The sequence below is a fragment of the Ornithodoros turicata genome, chromosome 10 (genome assembly GCF_037126465.1).
Source record: "Ornithodoros turicata isolate Travis chromosome 10, ASM3712646v1, whole genome shotgun sequence".
NCBI classification, from domain to species: Eukaryota; Metazoa; Arthropoda; class Arachnida; order Ixodida; family Argasidae; genus Ornithodoros; species Ornithodoros turicata.
The window spans coordinates 21793903-21815146 of NC_088210.1; the positions used below are offsets into that span (position 1 = coordinate 21793903).

The 21244-nt window shown below is 45.6% G+C and overlaps 3 protein-coding genes and 1 long non-coding RNA gene across 6 annotated transcripts in view; 1 reads left to right on the top strand and 3 right to left on the bottom strand.

Moving 5' to 3' along the window:
- The window catches only part of LOC135371018 (rho guanine nucleotide exchange factor 10-like), a 31638-nt gene extending 20771 nt beyond the window's left edge, over window positions 1–10867 (top strand). For both annotated transcript variants that reach the window (XM_064604988.1, XM_064604989.1), the window contains 10 exons: window positions 549–673; window positions 808–899; window positions 1029–1141; window positions 1216–1481; window positions 1597–1748; window positions 2168–2310; window positions 2943–3117; window positions 3666–4079; window positions 5231–5516; window positions 6167–10867. In XM_064604988.1, coding sequence (XP_064461058.1) covers window positions 549–673; window positions 808–899; window positions 1029–1141; window positions 1216–1481; window positions 1597–1748; window positions 2168–2310; window positions 2943–3117; window positions 3666–4079; window positions 5231–5516; window positions 6167–6590 — 2190 coding nt within the window. In that variant the 3' untranslated portion in view covers window positions 6591–10867. The remainder of the gene's footprint in view (window positions 1–548; window positions 674–807; window positions 900–1028; window positions 1142–1215; window positions 1482–1596; window positions 1749–2167; window positions 2311–2942; window positions 3118–3665; window positions 4080–5230; window positions 5517–6166) is intronic.
- Window positions 10868–11059: 192 nt separating this feature from the next.
- On the bottom strand, window positions 11060–11806 carry LOC135371021 (uncharacterized). Its single transcript, XM_064604992.1, has one exon. The coding sequence runs from the start codon at window positions 11689–11691 to the stop codon at window positions 11170–11172; it is 522 nt and encodes a 173-aa protein (XP_064461062.1). The 5' UTR covers window positions 11692–11806; the 3' UTR covers window positions 11060–11169.
- Window positions 11807–15404: 3598 nt separating this feature from the next.
- LOC135371019 (glutathione S-transferase-like) lies at window positions 15405–17390 on the bottom strand. Its single transcript, XM_064604990.1, has 2 exons — window positions 17280–17390; window positions 15405–16159 (listed from the first exon to the last, which is right to left on the bottom strand). The coding sequence occupies exon 2, from the start codon at window positions 16129–16131 to the stop codon at window positions 15466–15468; it is 666 nt and encodes a 221-aa protein (XP_064461060.1). The 5' UTR covers window positions 16132–16159; window positions 17280–17390; the 3' UTR covers window positions 15405–15465.
- A 1503-nt stretch (window positions 17391–18893) lies between these two features.
- LOC135371024 (uncharacterized) lies at window positions 18894–21156 on the bottom strand. 2 transcript variants are annotated; one of them, XR_010415494.1, is made up of 2 exons: window positions 21009–21156; window positions 18894–19471 (listed from the first exon to the last, which is right to left on the bottom strand). It is a non-coding gene; the product is annotated as an uncharacterized LOC135371024 (long non-coding RNA). The 2 variants fall into 2 exon arrangements; XR_010415493.1 differs by lacking the exon at window positions 21009–21156 and adding an exon at window positions 20417–21002.
- Window positions 21157–21244: the final 88 nt, after the last annotated feature.

Here is a 21244-nt window from a genome sequence, read left to right on the forward strand (position 1 = left end):
GTGGCTGAATTGGCACATTGCCAATTTTGGGTTTTCTAGTTTTATCCTAAGTGATTATGGTACAAATCGTGGAGGGGTAAAAATGGGTTTTACCCTAAAACACAGAGACCTATCTGTACTGTTGTGTATTAGTTTATGTGCTTTGGTTTCTAGATGACTGGTGGCTGAGCTGCCCGGCTCTTTGTAACCTAGTTATTGCTGTTTTTTTTTAAGAGCTGTGCTTTATACAAAGTACTCATTTTTGTCCCTTGTGCAGCGTAGATTGTACATAGTCAACCTCACACGAATTGTAAAAAAAAATATAATGTGGAAAAGTGCTGCAGTGTCGATGGAATCCTGTTGGAATACCAGATTTTACCAAGAAATTGACATAGTAGTCCCCTAAAGTCCCTGTAACCACAAGCAGATCATTACATTTGAAGTTCATGCAGCAAGGAGGGAAAAAAATCCTGTTGTCACGCCCGAAAGCTCATGGCCCATCATGATGAACTGTCTGCTTCTAGGGTACATTGCACACTGCAGCATTACATGTATACTCATTTATTCAGGAGATAACAATGGAAGCAATCCAGATGGTGAGCCGAGGAATCCAGGATGCGATCCGCCAAAAAGATGAAGAAATTACGCTTCTCGACAGCTGTTGCTTGCAGCTGGCCGTCCCACATAAGTCTAAGTAAGATGGCATAACCTTAGATGCATTAGATGCTTAGAGATTGCATACACTTCGCTTTTGCTGTGTCATTGTTACCTGTATCAGTTATTGTGTCATTGTTATCTGGAGCAGTTGTGCTGTTTGCCCTCACGCAGGTCACAGAAAGTGCAGATCAGCTTCCAGATGTCCACCCCTGCAGTGAAACGGGACTGGACGACAGACTTGCGCTTGGCGAAATTGGCATTAGGTTTGTGCATAGTAGTCGGTTATACGGGTATATGGGCATATATAGGCTGTATGGGTATATGGGCATATATAGGTTATATGGGCATCTACGGGTGCAATATTACAGCGGTGTGGTTGCTCCTTTTTACAGACCCAGACAACATGCCCGCGTGGGACGTCCTAGAACAGGACAAGCGACCACAGAGCAAGCTGCCCCTCCTCGTACGACTCATGCCCCTGTTCCCGGCAACAACACCAACCGAGGTACTGACCTCTTCTGGATTTGAATTGACTCGTTGCGTAGCTTGCAGTGTGTTACAATTTCTCTCTGCTTCCAGGTGAAATGTGGTTGCTTTTACAACACCGTACCCCAGCCGGGAGGGCTGCGCATTCAGTACCTGTGGCTATGCAGTACTGATGGTGTCAACAGCCATTTGGTAATACTGTGTCTACACGACGTCGTTCTACGTCCCATCAGTGCATTTGACTTACCGGAGTCACGCATTGCTGCTATGGAAGCCGTACCACCTCCTCTCCCTCCTGAGGGAACAGCCCAACATCCTGGGAGTGCAGAAACGGTCTGGATCACGACAGAAAGCAAGAGGTGTGTGTGTGTGACGCGATTGAAGCCAGCCTTCGTAACTCATGTTTGGTGCTGACGTCGTTGTAGACATGCTGTCTCGCGAGGGTGCTAAGTTTCGGTACGTTTTCCTCAATAGGCTGATCTTATTGAGAGCATCCTGCCCAGACAAGTGGACAGAAGTGGGCAGCACGACAGTCGGGTACACAGTCACTCAGATCCTGTACCACTGTGAAAGGGTGTACGTCGCCCTTGTCAACGGCACACTTAGCATATACAGGAGGGATACGGGTAAATATTTGTACCCTCGCTTACGTGCGGTTTATTTTCATTGTACAGGCTAGTCATTACATATTTTGATCGTGTCGTAAAAATGCGAGGTGGGGTCTGAAGTTTTATTGTGACGTGATTTGTGAAAATGTTGTCATCCTGTAGAAACATAACTTGACGTGAAGCAAAATCTCACTCCGTGCATTTTGAAAGACTTATCGCACTAATTTTTTCCTGTATGCGCTTCACATCACTGCGATAACGTTTGTAGGAACAAAATAAAAATCTTCAGACAACTTGCTATCAGGCTGCTTGCTTGCTAAGCTTGAAGTGGAATAGGCTCCATTTCATATTTTTGCAACATGATCGAATTGTGTAATGTCAGCTGTCGACCTTTCTCTTATCTGGGTACATAATGCAGCTGTTTGTACATTTAACAGCTGGCAACTGGGACCTGGACTCTCCCTCTATCTTAGTCCTTGGAACAGACCCGATAACATCGTTATTGCCTCTCGGAACTTCTCTGTACTGTGCCTGTGCAGACAAGATCTATGTCCTGGATGGTTTCACCTCGGATATCCAGGTAAGCTACAGCGCTCTCAAATCAGTGTGCACTTGTCATGTGTTCTTGTATACCGTATTTACCCGAATCTAACGTGCACCTAATTTTAGCGATGCCCCAACAGAAAAGTATCCAAAAGCCACAACGCGGTAGACGTTCAACGGATGCACGTTTTATTCCTCATCAGTGTCATCCTCTGGTGTTTCCTTGTCGCTAGCAACTGCCCGCAGGTGCACGTGCACAGGCGCAGGTTCACTAAATTCTTTGCACGTCGACTTGGAAGCTAGGCAGGATTTGTACTTTCTGTTTCTGTCATTCTCGCACGTTTGTCTCCAGCGCGGAAACACTTCTGTACGCTGCACAATTTCCTTCTGTTTCGGCGCAGGCACTCTTCGTTTGAAAAAAAGCCTTGTAGTGAAAACACATTTGCTTCATTGCGCTCCGAAACCTGTAACGACCACCAAAGCATGTATGTGCACTCGGCATTGTCGTGGCAGTTGTGGTGTGCAGGATGGATGGATTTTTCTTTAAAAAATGTGCATGTTAGAATCGGGGGTGTAAATACGGTAGCCTTGCACGTGTGCACTGTGCTTCAAGTGATCCACGTGGCGGATACTGAAAGCTAACCGATTTATCCTCCCCACGTCTTCCAGAAAACACACTTGCTGGGTCAGGAAGATGGAAGTCATGCCCTCTTGCTTGCACACTCCGGGACAGGTCTTTGGATCGCACTCAAAAACTCTGCTCGAATTTGTCTCTACCACACGGAAACATTCAGGCACCTGCAGGACGTGAATGTCGCCGACAGTGTCAGTCGCTTCCTGTCCGGTGAGTGATGCGAAACTGAATCTTCCTGTAGCTGCTGTAACTGTGTGTTCACTCGAGCGACTTCCCGCACGGAATATTCTCTGGGAAGAAAGTGCAAAGAAAAAAATTCGAGGGGCAGAAGTTCCGTGGAGTCTTACGTAGAGCACTCGCACGGCGCACGAATATGGGTATAGTAGTGGCATACTGCGCACATAGCAGACGACACCACTGGCTATGTCGTCTGCTAAGGAATACCTTGTGGCTGAGCCGCATGATGTTCGCCATGGTTAGAAGAACGCGAAAAGATGTGACTTTGAGCACTCAAGCACACGTGACAGCAGAAAGCTGTGGCGTTTTGCGCATCTTTGGGGATCTTCGTGCATAAATTTTGGGGATTCTGGGTGCTAAAGTTCATGGCTTGATTGGCTTACTTCGTGATAAGCCTGAGATTGCCCGTACCATATTTGATAGAAGCACCTCGCATTTGCTCGTGCTGTAAAGTGTTGAGATGTCCCTATTCATCACCTTGGTTTCTGAGCATTCAGAGTTTCTTTTTTCCAACCGCACAGCTAAGCAAGGCAGCGTTCGTCCAGCGGTAACGGTGACTGCTCTGGTTGCTGGACGAGGCCTACTGTGGGTAGGAACGAGCGCGGGGGTCGTCCTTACTCTGCCTCTGCCTAGGCTGGAGGGTGTCCCCATCCTGAGTGGTCGACCCCATCTTGCCTACCATGCCCATCAAGGACCAGTGACATTCCTGTTGTGTTTGCAACCGCGTGTGTATCCACTCCGTCCCCACGATGCAACCCACAGTAGGTCAACACTGGGCTCTGCACCGGAAGATGTGGTAGAGGAGGAAGAAGAAGAACCAGGAGTAGAGCCAGCTGTGGGTCCCGCTGAAGAGGAAGCCCCACCTTCGTCTGTCTCGAAGCAAAAGTCTGATTCCATGCTGCCTTCTACACCTGTTGGTAGGAAGAACGCTAGAGGTGGGATGCATGAAGAGCTTTTGCCTGTTTACTTTCCGCTGACTAAATATTTTAGTCTGTCTATTTATGTTGCTTTATGTTTACCACTATTATTTAGGATTTGTTTGATAGAAGATAGATTGCTGCTTCAAACACTCGAAAGAAAGAAAAAAAATTGTCAGTACTGTGGTAGGTCAGCTGTGCAACACAACTTGCTCTTCAATGCTGTCAAAATGCTGGTGTGATAGAGCATGTATCCTGGATTGCTGCGTGTACTCTTGTTACGTGTGAATAATGTTCAGGGTGTCTACCAATCTGGAGAACCGGGAATTGGCAGAGAATTTGCCAAAAAGCTGCTGAAGTCGGAAAATCGCAGGAAAGTGTCGCATTGTGCAGCAAGTCATGAATGCCCACCAGCGGTTGAGCAGCCCTGCCGCAGCAAAGTTGCCACGAGTAGTATTTCGCAAATACGACAAGCTCGGAGGCTGAAAAGTAGGCCAGCCCCACTAATACTCGAAAATGATCCGTTTTATGAAGGACCTGTATGGAAACATAGCAGCAGGCACCAAGTTCCCCTGTTGTTTCGGTCAGGGAATTTGCTTGAAACCGTTAGTAAAAACCTGGAAAAAGTCGGGGAATTTTAAGTCTGCGATCTTGTAGACACCATGAATACCCTACCACACGCTTGCAAAGCTCCTCATAACTGCATTTTATCAATGTAATGCCTGCCACGTCTTCGAAGACTTCGTTTGCAGGCACCATTCGGCCATAATACCTTTCTTCAGTCTTGCAAGTGCATCATGTTTTTATCACTGTGCTTTATCAGTTTACACATACATATAACGTTTTACTATAAATGGCACACACTCTAATACCAATGCCGTACAGTTGCATGACAAACTGGAGCTGCTCCGCAGTTTGTGCAGCAAGGCATCTTTGCACAGATGTGGAATGAAGTTGAATGTGGGGCTATTGTTTGATTTTGGAGCACTACATGACTCATGATTTCATCTGTCCAGAGAAAATATTTTTTACAGGTGCCTTCTACGTTTGACCTGCTTTCGTATAAATATATTCATCTATGTATTCTGGTTTTGTTTAGCCTTTTCAAATTACTCTGCTACCACGGCTCGCATGAAGATGGTGATCAATGTGACTGTAACATTGCCCAGGTCTCCGGAGAACAGTGGGAGAGAATGTGCACATGTCGGGGGCCAAGACACTTCCTCGGGGACTTTCTATATGCCCTGGAGGGGTTCGGCCTGTGGGGCACCGCGCACCCCCAGGCACAGCCCTGGCCTTGCAGGATGATACAGAAAGCAGCCCCGATGCTAGTGTGAGCGAGGTATACGGCCTGTATGCTGACCTTATGAATGTGCAAGACTACGAAAGCCACGAGAGGCTCAACCACAGCGACCCCGAACTGGTCAACTTCCATTTTGCCACATTGGGGCGCAAGTGAGTGACAAGCTTCCCTCCCTGTTCTGGGTTTTTAAAAGGTGTCAGAAAGAAGCTTCTCTTTGGGTGCTGTATGCTGGTTTTGCTTGAAGCTGTGCTTAAAGGGATGGTCTTGTACCCCCTGCCCCTCTCATAAAGTGTACCATTCGATTGCCCTTTGTTGAAAGTGGAATTCTGCGAATTTACCCGACAAAACACGCCACACTTATTAAATAACCGAATTAAATTGATAAAGATTCCGGAGCATGCCGCGATCTGTGTTGGCAACAATAAGAACAGCCACGTCGCCCTGCGGTAAAGTCCGTGATAGGACGCAGAAATCGTCTGCTTTTGCGCGCGCTAGTGAGAGCAATTTGCAGAGTAAAAACCTAAAGGTTTCACCCTAAAGTGGCAACCTTCAATTCAGAGAAGAAACGGGTTGGACCCTAAAACTTCAGGCTCTATGTATATGTCTTACACTTTATGGCTGCTGCTGTGACGCTCTTACCAGATGAGCTCTTGTTTGTCCTTGAGAATCCCTCCACAGCAGACGCAGCCCGACACTACGCCCTACCGACCAACCAGAGCAGTCTCGCATCATCCGCGGTCTGGCTTGTGTCTGTGTAACCACGTTTTCTTTTTTTTTTTCCCTCCTTTCTTTCTTTGCACAGAACGCAACAGCGTTCCGGCCGACCGCGTTCGTGGGATCTGTCAACCATGGAAGTGTCAGGCGACTCTGACTCTTCGGCCGCTGCTCCAGACACCAACAGTAACCCCCAAAACCCTCAGCTGGCACAGACCACCTCATCGTCGGACGCAGCAAACACAAAATCTTCCTACGCCTCCTCACCCTCGCCGTCTATCTCGTCCGTAGAGGGGAGCGGTGGGTACGGCACACTACGTCCCCCTAGGCGAAGCGGGCCAGCTCGTGGCGGGCCCGGCCCAAGAGGGGGGCTGGACGGCGCACCGCAGAACAAGACCCTTCTCACTCTTACGGGCGGCTGTGGCTACGTCAACTGGCGCAAGGCGGAGAGGGATGCCGCGTCGCCTCCCAGCGGGGATGCCCTGGTGCTGGTCTGGGAAATGAAGGTTTGAGAGACTCTCCGGTCCTTCCTTCATTTTTCGACGAGATAGCTTATTTCAGTTCCAGTTCTTCGAAGAGATACTCAATGGGACATGTAACCAATATAATGAGATTGTGCTATATGGTGTTCGCGAGTTCCACGTGAATTTCGCGTAAACCAGTTTTTGCGGAGCCGACGTTCGTCGCTCAGCGTGGAAGGTTTCGCTGACAAGCGTGCAGCTTTTGTGAATTGGCTGCCGTTCGGGGGTTGATATTTTGTATCGAGGTAGATGAAGAAAAGGCAACGTAGATGAAAAGCATTGTGCTCATACTCAGTTTTTCTACTGTGCTATGACAGCCTATCTAGGGGAGCTATGAAGGGAAAATGCACCAGGACGAGAGCCGATCTCGGCTCTGACGCGGCTCTCGTCCCGAGGCACCTCCCTTTGTACTTTCTTACCGGTTCGCTGGATTTCTACCCGTCTGTCTATGAGAGAGCTCTGCATAGCGAGTGCTTTCTGTCACAATATGTATTTTGTAAAGACATATTGAGAAAGGTTGAAAGGTAGCTTTCTGTGTCTTTGTAGAACTTCTTTTCAAGCTTTCAAGCGTCACACTCAAGATCCGATTCCTTTCCGTAAAAAAGTAAGGAGTGCACGCATGCCCGAAGACACTCATAAAAATGTTCTACCGCTTTTAACCGTAAGACGCACAGATGTCATAAGAGGGGGTTCAGCCGAGCCAGAGGCAAAAACAATAAGCAGTGAAGGAAAGCACTCTGTGTGTGACGCAGTGAGTGTAGCTATCGACCATCATGCAGTTATAGCCCTTGATACAGTGCCATTTTGCAATATGTCTTTCTTAGCTGGTACCTCAACAGTGTAAGTAGATGCAGACAGCAGTACCCCGGATTATTTATTTTCCTAACGTGCATCCTGTTGTACTCCCACACTGATATGGCTGGTACCATTGCACTAGAAAGACCCTGTCCAAATATGAAGTAGAGCTGCACTTGTAAAAATTCCAGCTGTGGGAGCCAGAGTTGAAAAAGCCACAACACAGAGTGCTTGCATGTCATAAAGAGGGATGGTAAAGCATCTGTAATGTGCTCTTTTGTGTGTTCATTCTGTACTTTCACACTTCAATGTCTCTTTACTTACACCCTGTGTGGTAGTGCATAATAATGACTGAACGAACCTTTGAGGTTGAAGCAAAGGACAATGTGCGATACACTTAAAATATTAGGTTCTTTTATATGGTGTTTGCTTGTAAGATCCACTTTCTACTATATATAGACAGATTCAGTTTGCCGGCATTTCTTGTGATTCCCTGGAAAGTTCACGGTAGTTTATACGGGAGTCAGGAAAAATCTGAACCAGGGCAAGTTCTTTTGTAACTCGAAACATCACTGTTGACACTGGGAAATCACAATCGGCGATGCAGCGAAGAAAAAATTACCTACAAGGGGACGGCAGCTTATTTCATGGTCAGTTCCCCAGGGCTCTTGATGAGGGTCTCTCCGCGCAACTTTTCCTTTCTTTTCTTTAAAGATGATCAGAAGCGACTATTTTTATATTTTTCCTCTCTGTAACATACCATTGTTTTGCACTTGACATGTCCCGCTACAAATGCCTACTTTTGTCAGAACGTGTAGAATGACTGTACCTGTATTTATGCAGCCTGTAAATAAGTTTATTTGACTGGTCAGCACAGCCTTTGTTTGCCAGATACTTTTGTTTTGTTTGCTTAGAGAATTTGACAAATATTTACTTATCAAATGAGGAGGGAAGTGTATATGAAAATTGCTAGTATTTTACCCGCATCACACACACACATTACCATACTTTTTATTCCGTACAAAGTCAGTATGCTTACGTCCACACTTGAAAATATTGTCGGTTGGCATTTGTGTATACTTTATTCCGTACGTGTGCTTGTAAATAATTTTTATGATGCCGTCTGATGCATTTTTGAAGTAAGTATCAGCCACTGTATACTGACTCGCATTTTGGTCATAGCTTATGTACGTATTTTACTTGTTTCTCATCCTAGGCAGCATTTTTACATTTCTCTGTTTTCAGTGTCCCACATTAGACAGGGTGAAGCACGATGAGAAAATTCAGGAAATTAATTTGCAGCGCAGTTCCCAACATATTTTGTACATAATGTATCGTTCCCCCCCCCCTTTTAATTTTTGTCTTTCTGTTATACAACATGGTCACACAAGGTCATTCATTTATGTTCCTAAATTATGACGAGCCAATGAACGTGGCCATGGCAGGAAAAACAAACAAACAAACAAAAAAACTTTTCACGTTTTCTCAATGTGGAGTCTCTACTAATTCATAAGCCGTATTCCTCAGGTATTGTGGCAACCACTAAACGACGTATATCGTTTGACAGTGTCTTGATAATGTGCCTCCTATTGTATACCTTTATCTTGTCTTTCACGAGTCCCACAAAGTTCCTTTTACCATGATTTCCAAACTACGCTCGAAGAAATGCCAAAAAAGGTACGTGTTAGGCTTGCACAGTATCGGGAGGATGGTTTGCGACTGTTGCTTTTATTTTTCATCTTCTGTACCTAATACAACGTGAGTAATATAATCATCTGCTTTAGATGGCATTGTACAAATACATCTTTTTATTTGGTTTACGCACGTAGCATTTTTTTTTTCTCCTCATTCATTTCTTTGTCGTATTGGCTGTGTAACTTCACTGATCCATAATAAAGTGAAAACTAGATATGCAGAAATAAGAAAAAGTATGTTGATTTGGTTTTTATATTTCTCTTATTTATTTTATGATCTGTAAGCACGGGCTACTCACAGCTGTAATTCCTATTGCTGGAATTATTAGACGCCACCTGTACTGTACTTCGTTCTTTCTTGAAACAGCAACCAGAATGTGTGTGTTTCATTGTTAGAGCCACATACGCAGTACTGATCTGTAGTTTGTAACCCAGAATGTTACTTGTCCTAACGTTCCTGGGTTACCAGGCTCTTAAACTGTGGCAATGCTTTTCGATGCGTCTCTTGCAAGCTCATGGCACACAAATGACCAGAAGCATAAACACGTGTTGCAGATGAGATTCCCCAGCCGTCCGGCAAGGTGAATGTTAACACAAGCAAGAAGGAGCAATATGAATATTCAACAGTTATTCAGCAGCCTATCACAAAATTAATCAATCAGCGATGCCACCAAGCGACTCAGGTTTCAGAAACGCCTGACAAACAGGGGAAGGCACGCGCAAAACTGGATGTCTCGTGCAACATCTGCTGTCACAAGTATGAAGAGTGTGTGCCGTCCAAAGGTGTCCGTCTGATTGCAGCAGAATCTTACTTTGAGCATGGAAAAACCGTTTACATGCAGTTCTAGTAGCTAGTCAGTACCGTCATTGCGAGGTTGTCGTACCCACCGAAACCAATGGCAGTGTACGTGACTCAACCTTATTCGGTGGTCGGTCGCCCTTCGGTAACCGTCGGCACTTCGGTGGCACTTCATAGGACAAGTTGCCACGGTCTAACACTCGTAAATGATAGTGGCACAATCCTTAATCTGGAGTCCTGGCCTTGGTATTATTTTAGTATTAGCAACAGGCAAAATGCAAATATCCAGTGAGGTTGTCTATTGGCAGGATGTCATTAGTAAGACAAAGACTGTGCTGTTTTTGCGATTTCGATCTTTCTCGAGCATGATGTAGTTTGCGTCTTGGGTGGAAATATAGTTAATGCTAGTAATGGAGACTCCATCGTCATTTTTCTTTTTTTTTTCTTCAGTGGTTTGCACTGGACAACCACAAGTTGTGAACTTTCTTGTGAGGATGTTGACAAATTAATTGATACACTTAGACAGTGTTTGAAGGACTGGACACGATTCAACACTGCAAACTTTTAGCAGCATAGTAAATGTTTTTTCCCAGCTCTCCAAATAGTCTTCTCAATGCTTTTGTATTGGTGCATTGTTGTGAACTTGCACAGTGGTCTTCTTGTCCCTTGTGTGCGTTGTCAGAACGCTGCCTTTACTTTTGAGCATTTTAGGCATTGTCACATTCATCACTGAAGTAGTCTGCGTGAATATAAAGTGTGTACAGGCGTACTGTCCTCTATGTAGGATGTCCTTCACTTTTTACCTGAGAGTATAGCTGCTATTTTTGGGCATCGGAATGTGCTTGCGTTTTGCAGCGGTCACGCAGTACTTGTAAGGTAGTGGTGTGCCTGAATTTTTGTGGAACAGTTTTAAACTCTCTAAGACAAGATCTACTTTTTCAGCACCTGTGTAGCAAAATAAAAACAAGTGCAGCATGTCATTTCATGGCTTGTCATGTTCAAATCTGTAGTGGTTTCTAGGCCACACTTACAATCCCCCCTTTCCACACACAGGTTGGAAACAACCATGCCAACGCGACTATAATTCGTCATGTGGGTTCCTCAAAATGTGTCAACGTATCTGATCCAAAACATTGCAAGAAACGTAAGGCAGTATACATTCAGTCTACCAGCCAGGTGGAAAAGCCATTTATTCTCACAGCTGTATGAACCTAGCACTAGCAGCTGCAACGCCTATCATTTTCACAAGCTAGCATCATGTCATTCGGGTGATGCAGCGTTTTCAACTCAGGAAGACCTTCCTATCCTTGAAACCGTGATCAGCGTAGTCCTGGGGTGCAGACCTGTCCGATGTGTCCGGGTATCCAGGGTCTCCGGGGAGCACGTCTTTCCTGGACGATCTTACAATGAAGCCGCTGTGTCTTGTCCAGTCGTGCGAGTTGTACTTCACCTGATAGTGAAACGCCATCGCTCCGAGGTAGACAAAGAACAGTTTCGGGACAACCCACCTCATAACCGACGCCTGAGTGCGTCCGACGTGGGGCTCTAACTTGGAGAAAAGGTAATCCATGGGAAAGCGGTAAAACCTCCTTATTGGGTTCTTGAATTTCCTTTCCAGCTCCGGGACGCGTCTGGGTTCGTTTGGCGATAGGACCTGGTCGTTCACCCATTTCTTCCTCCACTCACGGTCGGCCTGGCTGAACTCGCCTGATGATACACGCGCTATTTCCGAGCCAAAGCGGCCCTGAATGTTCATGGGCCTAACACCGCCGGTGTGGGAGTGTGGGAGCTTTTCGTTACTCATTTCTAAGCGTCAAAAGCTTACTATCTGAATGACAAACGCAACTCGTATGTTCTTCGAAACTGTTGGCCTTCAGCTCACCTTCCGTCTCTATTCGGCCATTGTCTGGCTCGGGCATTGGCTCAGGAGTGGCTTTGAGCACACTTTTCGGCTACGCTATATTGAATGTTGTTAAAACAAGAATTTTTTTTTTTTTTTTCTGTTTGGCACTTTGTTTTTTGTAGATAATACGCATGGTCTACACATTTCGCAACCTCCATTCCATGCCCAATTCAAATTATGCCACCGCAACATTTTGGCGGCGGCGGCGTTTAGAGCTTGAGTATAGTTTGGATTTTGATTTGGCACTTTTTCAGGTGATCAGCAGGCGGTAATGTTCTTTCCAATGTTTCAGTGCACTCCGAGTGCAATGTTTCAGTGAAGTGTGACGCCGGCTCACACTTAAAAAAAACAATTCACGGCTTAGACAAGAGACTACCCGACTAAGTAGTTTTGCTTCTCCTATCTCTAAATGTGCTTTCCGAACAGTCATTGATACACAACAATACCGAAACGTGGAATCTTCCCAGAGGGAACAAAGCAATCTATGGGACATCCCACAGATATCGTGCTGGGAGATTGGAATATCCACGGAATCTGATCATTTCGACTATGCTCGTCTGCAGAACGTCCTGAAGACATCCAGGTGGCCGTGTTTCTTGAATTTTGTGGATTTCCTGTAATAATCCTTATGGATACAACGTGGATGTGTACGGGTCCGGGACTTATGTGGAACATGGTTAGAATGATTGCTTGATTTGTGATTTTCATTAGGCAAATGCAAATTTTCAACAGTTTCGGTTTTATAAATGCAGTGCCTTTAAAAATGCATGCCATCTTCAAAATCTTTAAATCTTAATTGTTCGTTTCTTACATTTCTTGCTCGCCTCTGAAGCAAAATGGAAGGGTGAGGTGTCTACGAGTAATTGAACTACGTACACAAGTAACACGGAAGAGAGGAATTGATTGGATTATTAACTCATTATCAATATAATATCTGTGTTCCTTACTGCTTTGACTGATCTTGGTGTGGAAACATTTGGTAGGCCTACCAAAAGTCGTTCTCGCGCGGTGATACACCAACGTGGTTTTTCTCTCTCTCTCGCGCGCGCGCGCGAAAAATCCTCCATGTAACATCCCATGCTCGACCTCGCTCGCACAGTCCTCGAAATCGCCGCGAGAGATGCCCCACGGACATCCATTTTCGGATGTGGACAGTGGGATCTATTTCGGACGTCCACAGGAGATGGTGTTACCTCTGGGTTGTCTGATGTGACTGGTTACCTTCAATCATTCACTAGTGTCACAGCTTAATATGTTAAAAAAAAAGTATAGTAACGCAGAAGTGTAGAGAATCCAGCGAACCGCCAAGGAAATGTTAAGGTTCCGCTGGACGAGAGCCGCCGTTATTTCGAACAGAGACTGTTCTTCTCAGTTGCGCAACTTCATCTGCAAAGCGCCATCAGCGAACCCCCCCCCCCCCCCCGAAGGCGCAAGGTGTAAACAGCGGTGTAAGCAAGGTGTAAAAAAAGTTGTAACTGGCACCCCACTAGCATACCTCGAAAATTCCTTTGTATTTTGTCTTATAATATATCTAACTGAAACGCAAAGTAGTCTGTGGCCACTGTGTAGCCACTGGACTAAGCACAACGATACACCCACCCCGCCCATGAGCCTCACCTCCCTCACCGACGCCCCATCTTGCTTCGGTGGCTTTGAACATTCAGGCTCTTCACTGCCTCGACACAACGAAGTAATACCCATGCCACGCACAGGGTCCAGGTCATAGAGGTCATACATAGAGTCAGGTCACGCGGTGAAATTCAGTCAAAACTCAAAGGCTTTCTACGGGCCTTTGCTTTCGCAAATATATCGATTATGGTGATTATTTCATCTGTATCCCGGTATACAGATGTGTCCCTGGATACAGATTCGACTAAGGTTCGATTGGACTACAGGTTCGACTAAGGAGACCAGCCGCGGTCTCCTTAGTCGAACCTGGGACATTGTGCCCCGCAGGTGCGTCTTAAATTAACTTGAGCTTTGATCACCTTCCCGCGCTCTCAACTGTAACGAAAAGAATTAAATGCAGCAGATCTGCTGTGATAACTTCTGGAAAGCTGGAGGATATTCCGAATGTCAAGCCAAGAGGAACTCCGCTAGCTCCCTGATGGATTTGACACGGTCAGCTTCGCACAAAATGTAAGTTTTAACAGTATGAGGTGGCCAGAAAGGTAATCATAAATGTCCTCAGAATTCTCATTTGTAAGAGTCTTTGACAGCTGCAGCAGTTTATCTTCCCCATTTTCAAGCATAGTTTTCTGTTTCACGCACTATAGAACCAGTGTGTCACTCTCTTGCAATGATCGAAAACAAAACGGGTTTTCAATTGGCTGTTGGCGAAGTCTGATTGTCAAAGGCGTGCTGGCCATGTTACGTCGAGACTGGGAGGTGCCCGAGTTCGAATCCAGGTGCCGACTGGGTTTTTCCTGGGTTTTCCTCAGACGCTTCCAGACATACGTCGGCATAGTTCCCTTAGACCCTTTCACCATCCCTACGTAGGCTGGACCCCGGAGGCAGTCGCTGACCCCCGCTGCCCACAGTTGCCTGAGAAATAGACCTCTCCCTATTTGTTAACAAATGACGTCATAGTGTTCGGCAGCGCCACCAATTTGGTAGACTTGAACTACGCTCGAAGCAAGGGGCAAACAAAGTCGCGCCCGAAAGCCACGGTCTTGAGGGGATTACGATGGTCCCTAAAAGGGACGCGACCTTAGTTCCTACTTTTTTTTTTTTTTTCAATAGAAGGCAGCGAACATGTGCCCATTCGTGGAACCCAGCCCTCCCCTTCCGAGTTGCTTCGGTTTCAGTCGGTCTACCAACGTCACGATGACGTTTCTCGGGTAGAGGTCTATTGTTGTCTGTTATTTTTCCCCTATCTCGGGTCTCCTATCGTAGTTACGCCAGTGGTTTATCAGGGCCCAGAAGAAAAACAGTCTCTGTTCGAAACCACGACATCTCAGGTAATGAGACAAATGAACGAAAGAGACGGTTCTTTGCACCGGTGTGAGCCCGCATTCCAAGCTCTACAGCGAAAAGTTAAGGTAATAGAAGCGTAAAAAAATAGAATCGCGAATACCGAAACTCACCCGCAGCATCACGGCACGCCTCGCCGCCAGTGAGACAGCGCCAGGGAGGTCACGTGTGCGCAGCTCCCAATGGGAGCTCTGAAGTCTGTGACGTTTGTGCTTTACTCGTGCGTGTATTCCATGCGAATGCGCCCCTGCAATCTATGAAAATGTCTCAAACCCTTTCGCAGTATAGTATTTTCGAAGAACTTGCCAATCCCTCAACTTCCATCCGGTAAGTATCCCTAATTTATCAATTCAGTAACGTCGTGCGGCATATCGACGTCTTCATTGTGTGAAATGTATTCATGGGTAATTGCAAGTTGGTTTCCCCTACAAACAGCAGCGCGTTAGGTGGAGCACGCTTTAAGTTGCTTTCTCCTACAAACATGGGAACGTTAGGCGAAGCACAAGTATCCCCACCATGGCATACTGCCGTCCCATTGTTGCCCACATGGGGAACTCAGACCGGAAAAGACGTCACGGTTGGAAGGTAATAAAACAAATGAGGTACTGGGTTACACATGGGCGTACAGCACAATTTCCAAGTGTATTCGTCATCCAACTTTTAATTGGACGCAACAGCTGCTTTATTCGTCAAAAAATGCAGTTATTCCTTCCTGTAACCCCACTTCACAGCTGGGCTCAAGATGGGCCACCTGTTGTACTTATAGGACTCCATGTAATCCTTGATATTGGGAAGGTTTTCAAACCTCGTCAGGTATTCCAGTAGAATAGCGTGCTTTCCGAACGCACCCGCCTTGAACTCCCGTAGCCAATCCAACGCCTCGTACAGGATAAAGTCCACGTACGTGAGCCGGTCTCCGAGAACCCATTGCTTTCCCTGCATGTGTTCTGCCCACGGCTTGAGAGCGCTGTCCATGGTGTCCTCGTACTTCTTACGCGCGTCCTCAAAGTTCGGGTTAAACAGAGTCATGATGAGACCCCATGTAAGGTCCTTAGCTTGTTGTTCCAGGACGTCTAATTCCAAGGCCTCCGCGTCGTTCTTCGAGCTCATGTCGTACTTCCTACCCAGATACCGCATGATAGCGAGAGATTGCGTTATCTTCACCTTACCGTCAATGTAGTACGGTAGGTTGGGAAACTTTAGACCAAGCGTAAACTTTTCTCTCAGCCAATCGGAGCGATCGTAGTCGGGGGCGGGGCCGAACCTGTAACGTTTGTCTTCAAAATGGACTCCTTTGTAGACCAGAAGGTTTCGGATGTATTGGCCGAGACCCCGGATGTCCCAGTAACCGACAATAGGGGGAGCCATGGTCTTCCTAGTACAGGTGGCGCTGTGACTGCGTTAGAGATGAGGGAAGAATAAGTTTCCGGATCATTATTTGATCCGAATCATTATTTGATCCAGGTCATTAAATGGATTTGATCGTAAAAATGGGGGGGGGGGGATTATATTGATCCATTATTTGAATATGTGAGCATTTGAATGTGTCCTTCAAAGAGTACTATCATAGTAACTTGTACAATGTGTTGTTGACCGTGCTTAATAATAATAATTCAATTTTATTCCCGATTACACTAGTTGCGCAACTAAGTAGAACAGTTTGTTGGACTGGACAGGGCGGTCAGACAGCGAGAATACCGTAATAAAGAAAAATCATTAATAATACAAAGCCAATAATTAGAAACTAATAATAAGAAACCGTTTAACGCGTAAAGAAACCACACATTCTAAACACCCTTAGATCACACTACAGCTTGCACAAACCAAGCTGTAAACTAACGCACCCAAATAACGAGTAGACACTGAACAAAACAGTCAATAATCAATAATCATGTAATCACAGTAGTGACTGGGCTTTAGGTGGTGTCTGTTCTCCCGCGCACCACACAAAGTACAACGTGGTTTATATCAGGATATTGTCAGAAGATTGCTGTGCAGGGCAATAAAGTAGTGGAATATATTGTTGTTCCTGATTAACTGATTAACGAACTAACCTAAGTAACTAACCTAACCTAAAAACTAATTCCTATCCGATTGTTTGGATAATTTCATCAGATCAACGTCGATACAATTCAGCAAAGTAGGGAGGCGGTGTACTGTACTTTCTTCTTCTTCTCTATATGTTGTTCTACATTTGGGAATGGACCATGTTGCTGGGTAACTGTGAAAATAGGTTTAAATGGCTCGTGTCGAGCTAGCTCAGATCATTCGGTGGAACATCGCGCTCAATTTAGAATGGACGCACCCTTGCCTGGTCCGCATCAGTCACTTCCAAACTGCGGGGAAGGAACAAGAATGTTGCTATTTCTGCTTCCGGAATCCCTGTGGATCTCGCGCGATTGTCCGAAATTATACACCGCACAAAATCGGATTGCGAAGCATTTATAGTAACGATATGTGTTTTTTTTTTCCCCAGTGTCACAACTATTGGAGTAAAGTTAGGAAGAATGCCCTACCTTCGATAGTCGGCTGCTTCCTCGGGTTCGTGCGGGTTACGCGCAGCGAAGGTCCGTTGGACGCCGCCCCAGGCGCGCGCGCTCTCCGGGCCGTCCTTGGTTGATGCGCGAAAGAACAGTTTTCCTCCTTGCCCTCGGGGTGCGTTCGTTTCATTGTTGGTAGGTGAAACCGAACTTTCATCGCGGATAATTCGTCACATTGTGCTGTCTTGTCGCTGTGATTGTAGGTTTGCAGTTCGAGATACAAATTATTTCGAATAGCATATAGTGTTTTACGCAGGCCCGCTTTTTCTTCAAGATCCGTGACAAGGAAAGTCTGAGCTTGGGCAACACACAGAGTACGACACTGACGACAACCCAAACCAGCAAAATGTGTATATCTGTACAGGTATAGGATAGAAACAGGTGCTTGTACATATAAGTAATTTCGCAGGTTTTTTCACCATTGATTTGCATGTGGAAATGTATGTGGAAATATATACATTGCATGGAAATGTATGTGGAAATATATACATTGCATGGAAATGTATATGAAATCCCCTTATATCGAATTTCCTCCCTGCCTAGCTGACTTTGTTATAAGCTATAGCGAGGGTTTGCTGTACGTCGTTTCCTTTTTAGTAGAACAATGATCGGCCAAGTTAACGAGGTTAACAGTCCTCCGATCTTTCCACGTTAGAGCTTTCCCCAAAAAGTTTGAAGAGTTCTATTTTCGTTCGATGACGTTTATTTTATTTTCTATCTGATTTTATTACACAAAAGTGACCTCTCTTACGATCGCGGACCATGGGCTAAAAAAGATGTCTATTTTATTTTGTATTATAAATCATCGTCGCTCAGAGACCCGGCAGGCAAAATACAAATGCCGCCAATGAATATTACGCGCTTCCAGAAATTTTCGAAAGAAGCCGCAAGACTTTATAGTCTCGGATTCTCCAAGAGTAGGTGACGTCATCGAGGAAGCAATGTTGCCAGACGCATTGCAGATTGTTCACCATATGACGTCATACTTCTCAAAACTAGAAATTAATACTTTCGCTTCACATTGGGAAACAAAAGTAATCTTTAGTAAAATTAATATAGTCACATACGACCTACGATTTTGGAGGACATACCATGTTCTGACGTAGAGCGTGGAACGTGTGTAGCGGCCATATCCGCGCGACACCAAGCGCGGTCTCCCCTTACAATGCCGGTGTGGGCTGGGTTTCCAACCTCCTTTCGTCGGACTGACAATGATTCCGCTAAAAAATTCCTCGCTATCCTCTGCAAGCTCCGTAGAGCATGATTTTCGGCTATTTTTTTTCCGATACGATAGCTCCTCAATATTCTTGTCAATTATCGTTAATTTGAGTAAATTCGGCACGCGCTTCACATTGGTGGGGTAGAGAAATGACCTTTGCTTGGAAAATTTCCGAGTCCACTTCGCAAAAATGTACATAACTAAACTTAGGTTACATAATATGCACATCAGGAGGTGGCAAAAACCTAGTAAGAACAAATGCCGTTGACCGCATGATTCCAGGTGGCGTAGTTTTTCTGTTAGGATTCAATGACACAACTGGAGTATACGCAGTGCTATACGGCTCATGCAGTACGATTCAAACAAGAAGCTGGCAAACGAGATTGTTTATTCAAGAATCCGGAAATCACTTCATGCTTTTGTTGACACAGCGAAAGAAACATATATACGGATCGCGTCATTCGTGACGTGCAGTGAAGCTAACCACCACGAGGCGATCCCCGGACGAACAGTGCAATCCCCTAACGGTTACTGTTCTACATACGGTACAAGCAAACTGAACAGATATCGTTGTGGAGGGGGAACAAAAATACACGAAAAAAAAAAAAAAGTCACTCTTTCATTTGCGGAGCTCGGACTTCAGGTGGGGTAACTGCTACGTCATCGTAGACAACGGAAGGTGGAATGAGCGACTCCGCTGTCACTCCATGAGAACATCGAGGTCAACGCTTGGAAATGGTGTCTTCCAGTAGTTGAATGTGTTGAAGGCGGGATTGTCCGGATCGTTCGGTTCGAAAACCGGGGTCAATGGTTCCACGATGGAACTCAAGGGTGTTGTAACCTCCATGGCGTCAGCTGGGAGTGGTGGAGTGTCTTGTACGGGAATGTGGAGCTTTTGTGATTGGTGGTGATTATGGGTGCCGCCCTTGGTCTTTCCGTGCTTAGAGTCCTGCAGAGGAAGGTATTCCTTCAACACGCAAACGCTCATAAGTTGGATCGTTCGGCTCGGGAACGAAATCTCGGTTTGTAGAGCAAAACACCTATGTAAATCAGCCGGCAAAGGGAAAGGGGGGGGATGAAACAATATCAACACTAGTGCCGACAAAATCGATATTTTTCATATCGATAGGTGTTATCGATTTCTTAAAAAAAAAAAAAAAATATCGATGTTTCATAGAATGTCAATAAATAACGGTAAAGTAACGGTATTGTTCCCGCGGATATCGCCATGTATCTATAAATATCGACAAAATATTCTTTATATTCTCGCGAATATTGACCCATATAGCGTTATAAATATCGACGAAATATCGACATCCTGGGTATCAATGTACATGGCACTTCGTTGAAACGTCATTGTAAAATCGCAAGTCATTAAGATAGGCGATGTCCTCAAAATAATATCTAGCAAGATTCTAAATCTTCCTAAAAAATGCCTAACAAGCGAAAAAACAAAGAAAAACAAAAACACACATTTTATGTTTGTAATACGTCACGCAGCCTGCCTTCAATTTCACGAAGAAAGTGGAAAAGCGTGCGAGAATGTCGAATGTGTTCGCAACGGTTCACCTTTTCCCATTGTTTACGTTTGGGATGACTGCGCGAAACGCGAGCTGTGCAGTGAAGCATTCCACGGGCACAGCGCTTCGGACCACGGCCTGTCCCACTAATACACGCAAAATAATTTTGTTGAGCATCTGAAAACATCACGCGATCAGAAAGAATCGAAATTTTTCCCGTCGCTGACGCGTCGTTTACAATCGACCAGTTTGTGCTGCGCACAGAAAGCGCTCTCGGTATAGCGAGACGCACCCACGTAGTCCGACTGCTCGCGGTCTGTCGCGTAGACGATGCTGATAAGCAGCAAATCACTGTCGCAACACCAATACATTACCGTTGCTCGAGATTTTCGATGTCGTCGTGATTTTCCTGAAGATGGCATGCTGCCTTTACAGGACGAGGTTTCTTCCTTGAAGTCGGCAAGGACAAGCTTCGATTTTGCCTGCGGTTCGCTCTGCGCTTGCGCCGTGTGGCGCCGCAGGAAGCCAACGGAAAGCGAGGGCTCATTGTAGCAGACGACGCGACTTCGCGTTTCAGCGATCGTCATAAGTCACATAACATAGATGCTGTCCGATGAAAGATGATGCGCCCGGTAGAAAACGCCGAAAAGCCAAACGCGATATATAAATCAAGGCCCGTTTCAGTAGGCTGCTCGCTTTAATCAAGATTAGGAGAACGTGCGCAGGTTATTTGATGTGCGTTTCAACGAAACTGCAAGGTGTGCTTTCTAATGTTATCGTCTTTTCCTCACGAGGTTTGCTCAAAGCTTTCGGAAACATGTCACTAAACGAGGTTTTTGCGCTACTTCTGCCACCTGTGACTTTTCTACAGTGCTACACCGTAGTATTGCTAAATAGCGAGAACGTTGGCGACTAGAACACATGACGGTACAACCCTGAGACTAGGGACGACGAGAACAAACTCACACAGACGAAGTGACTTCTGTTGACAACAGGTAGTCTGTCAAAACAGGAAATGGCGTCGATAGTGTTAGTGTTACTGATGTGGCGCCACCTTTACACCCTGTTCACCAGTACTGCATAGAGTGGCACAATTCACACAGTAAAATGACTAAACGAGTAATTATTCCACATGTTTTAATTAACTTTGACGTTACTTATTTGTTGTACTAGTATGCAACGGTTATTTGCTTCAGCCAGCG

Coding starts and splice junctions, on each gene's coding strand:
- LOC135371019 (XM_064604990.1), bottom strand. CDS start 16,131: ATGGCTCCCCCTATTGTCGGTTACTGGGACATCCGGGGTCTCGGCCAA.
- LOC135371021 (XM_064604992.1), bottom strand. CDS start 11,691: ATGAGTAACGAAAAGCTCCCACACTCCCACACCGGCGGTGTTAGGCCC.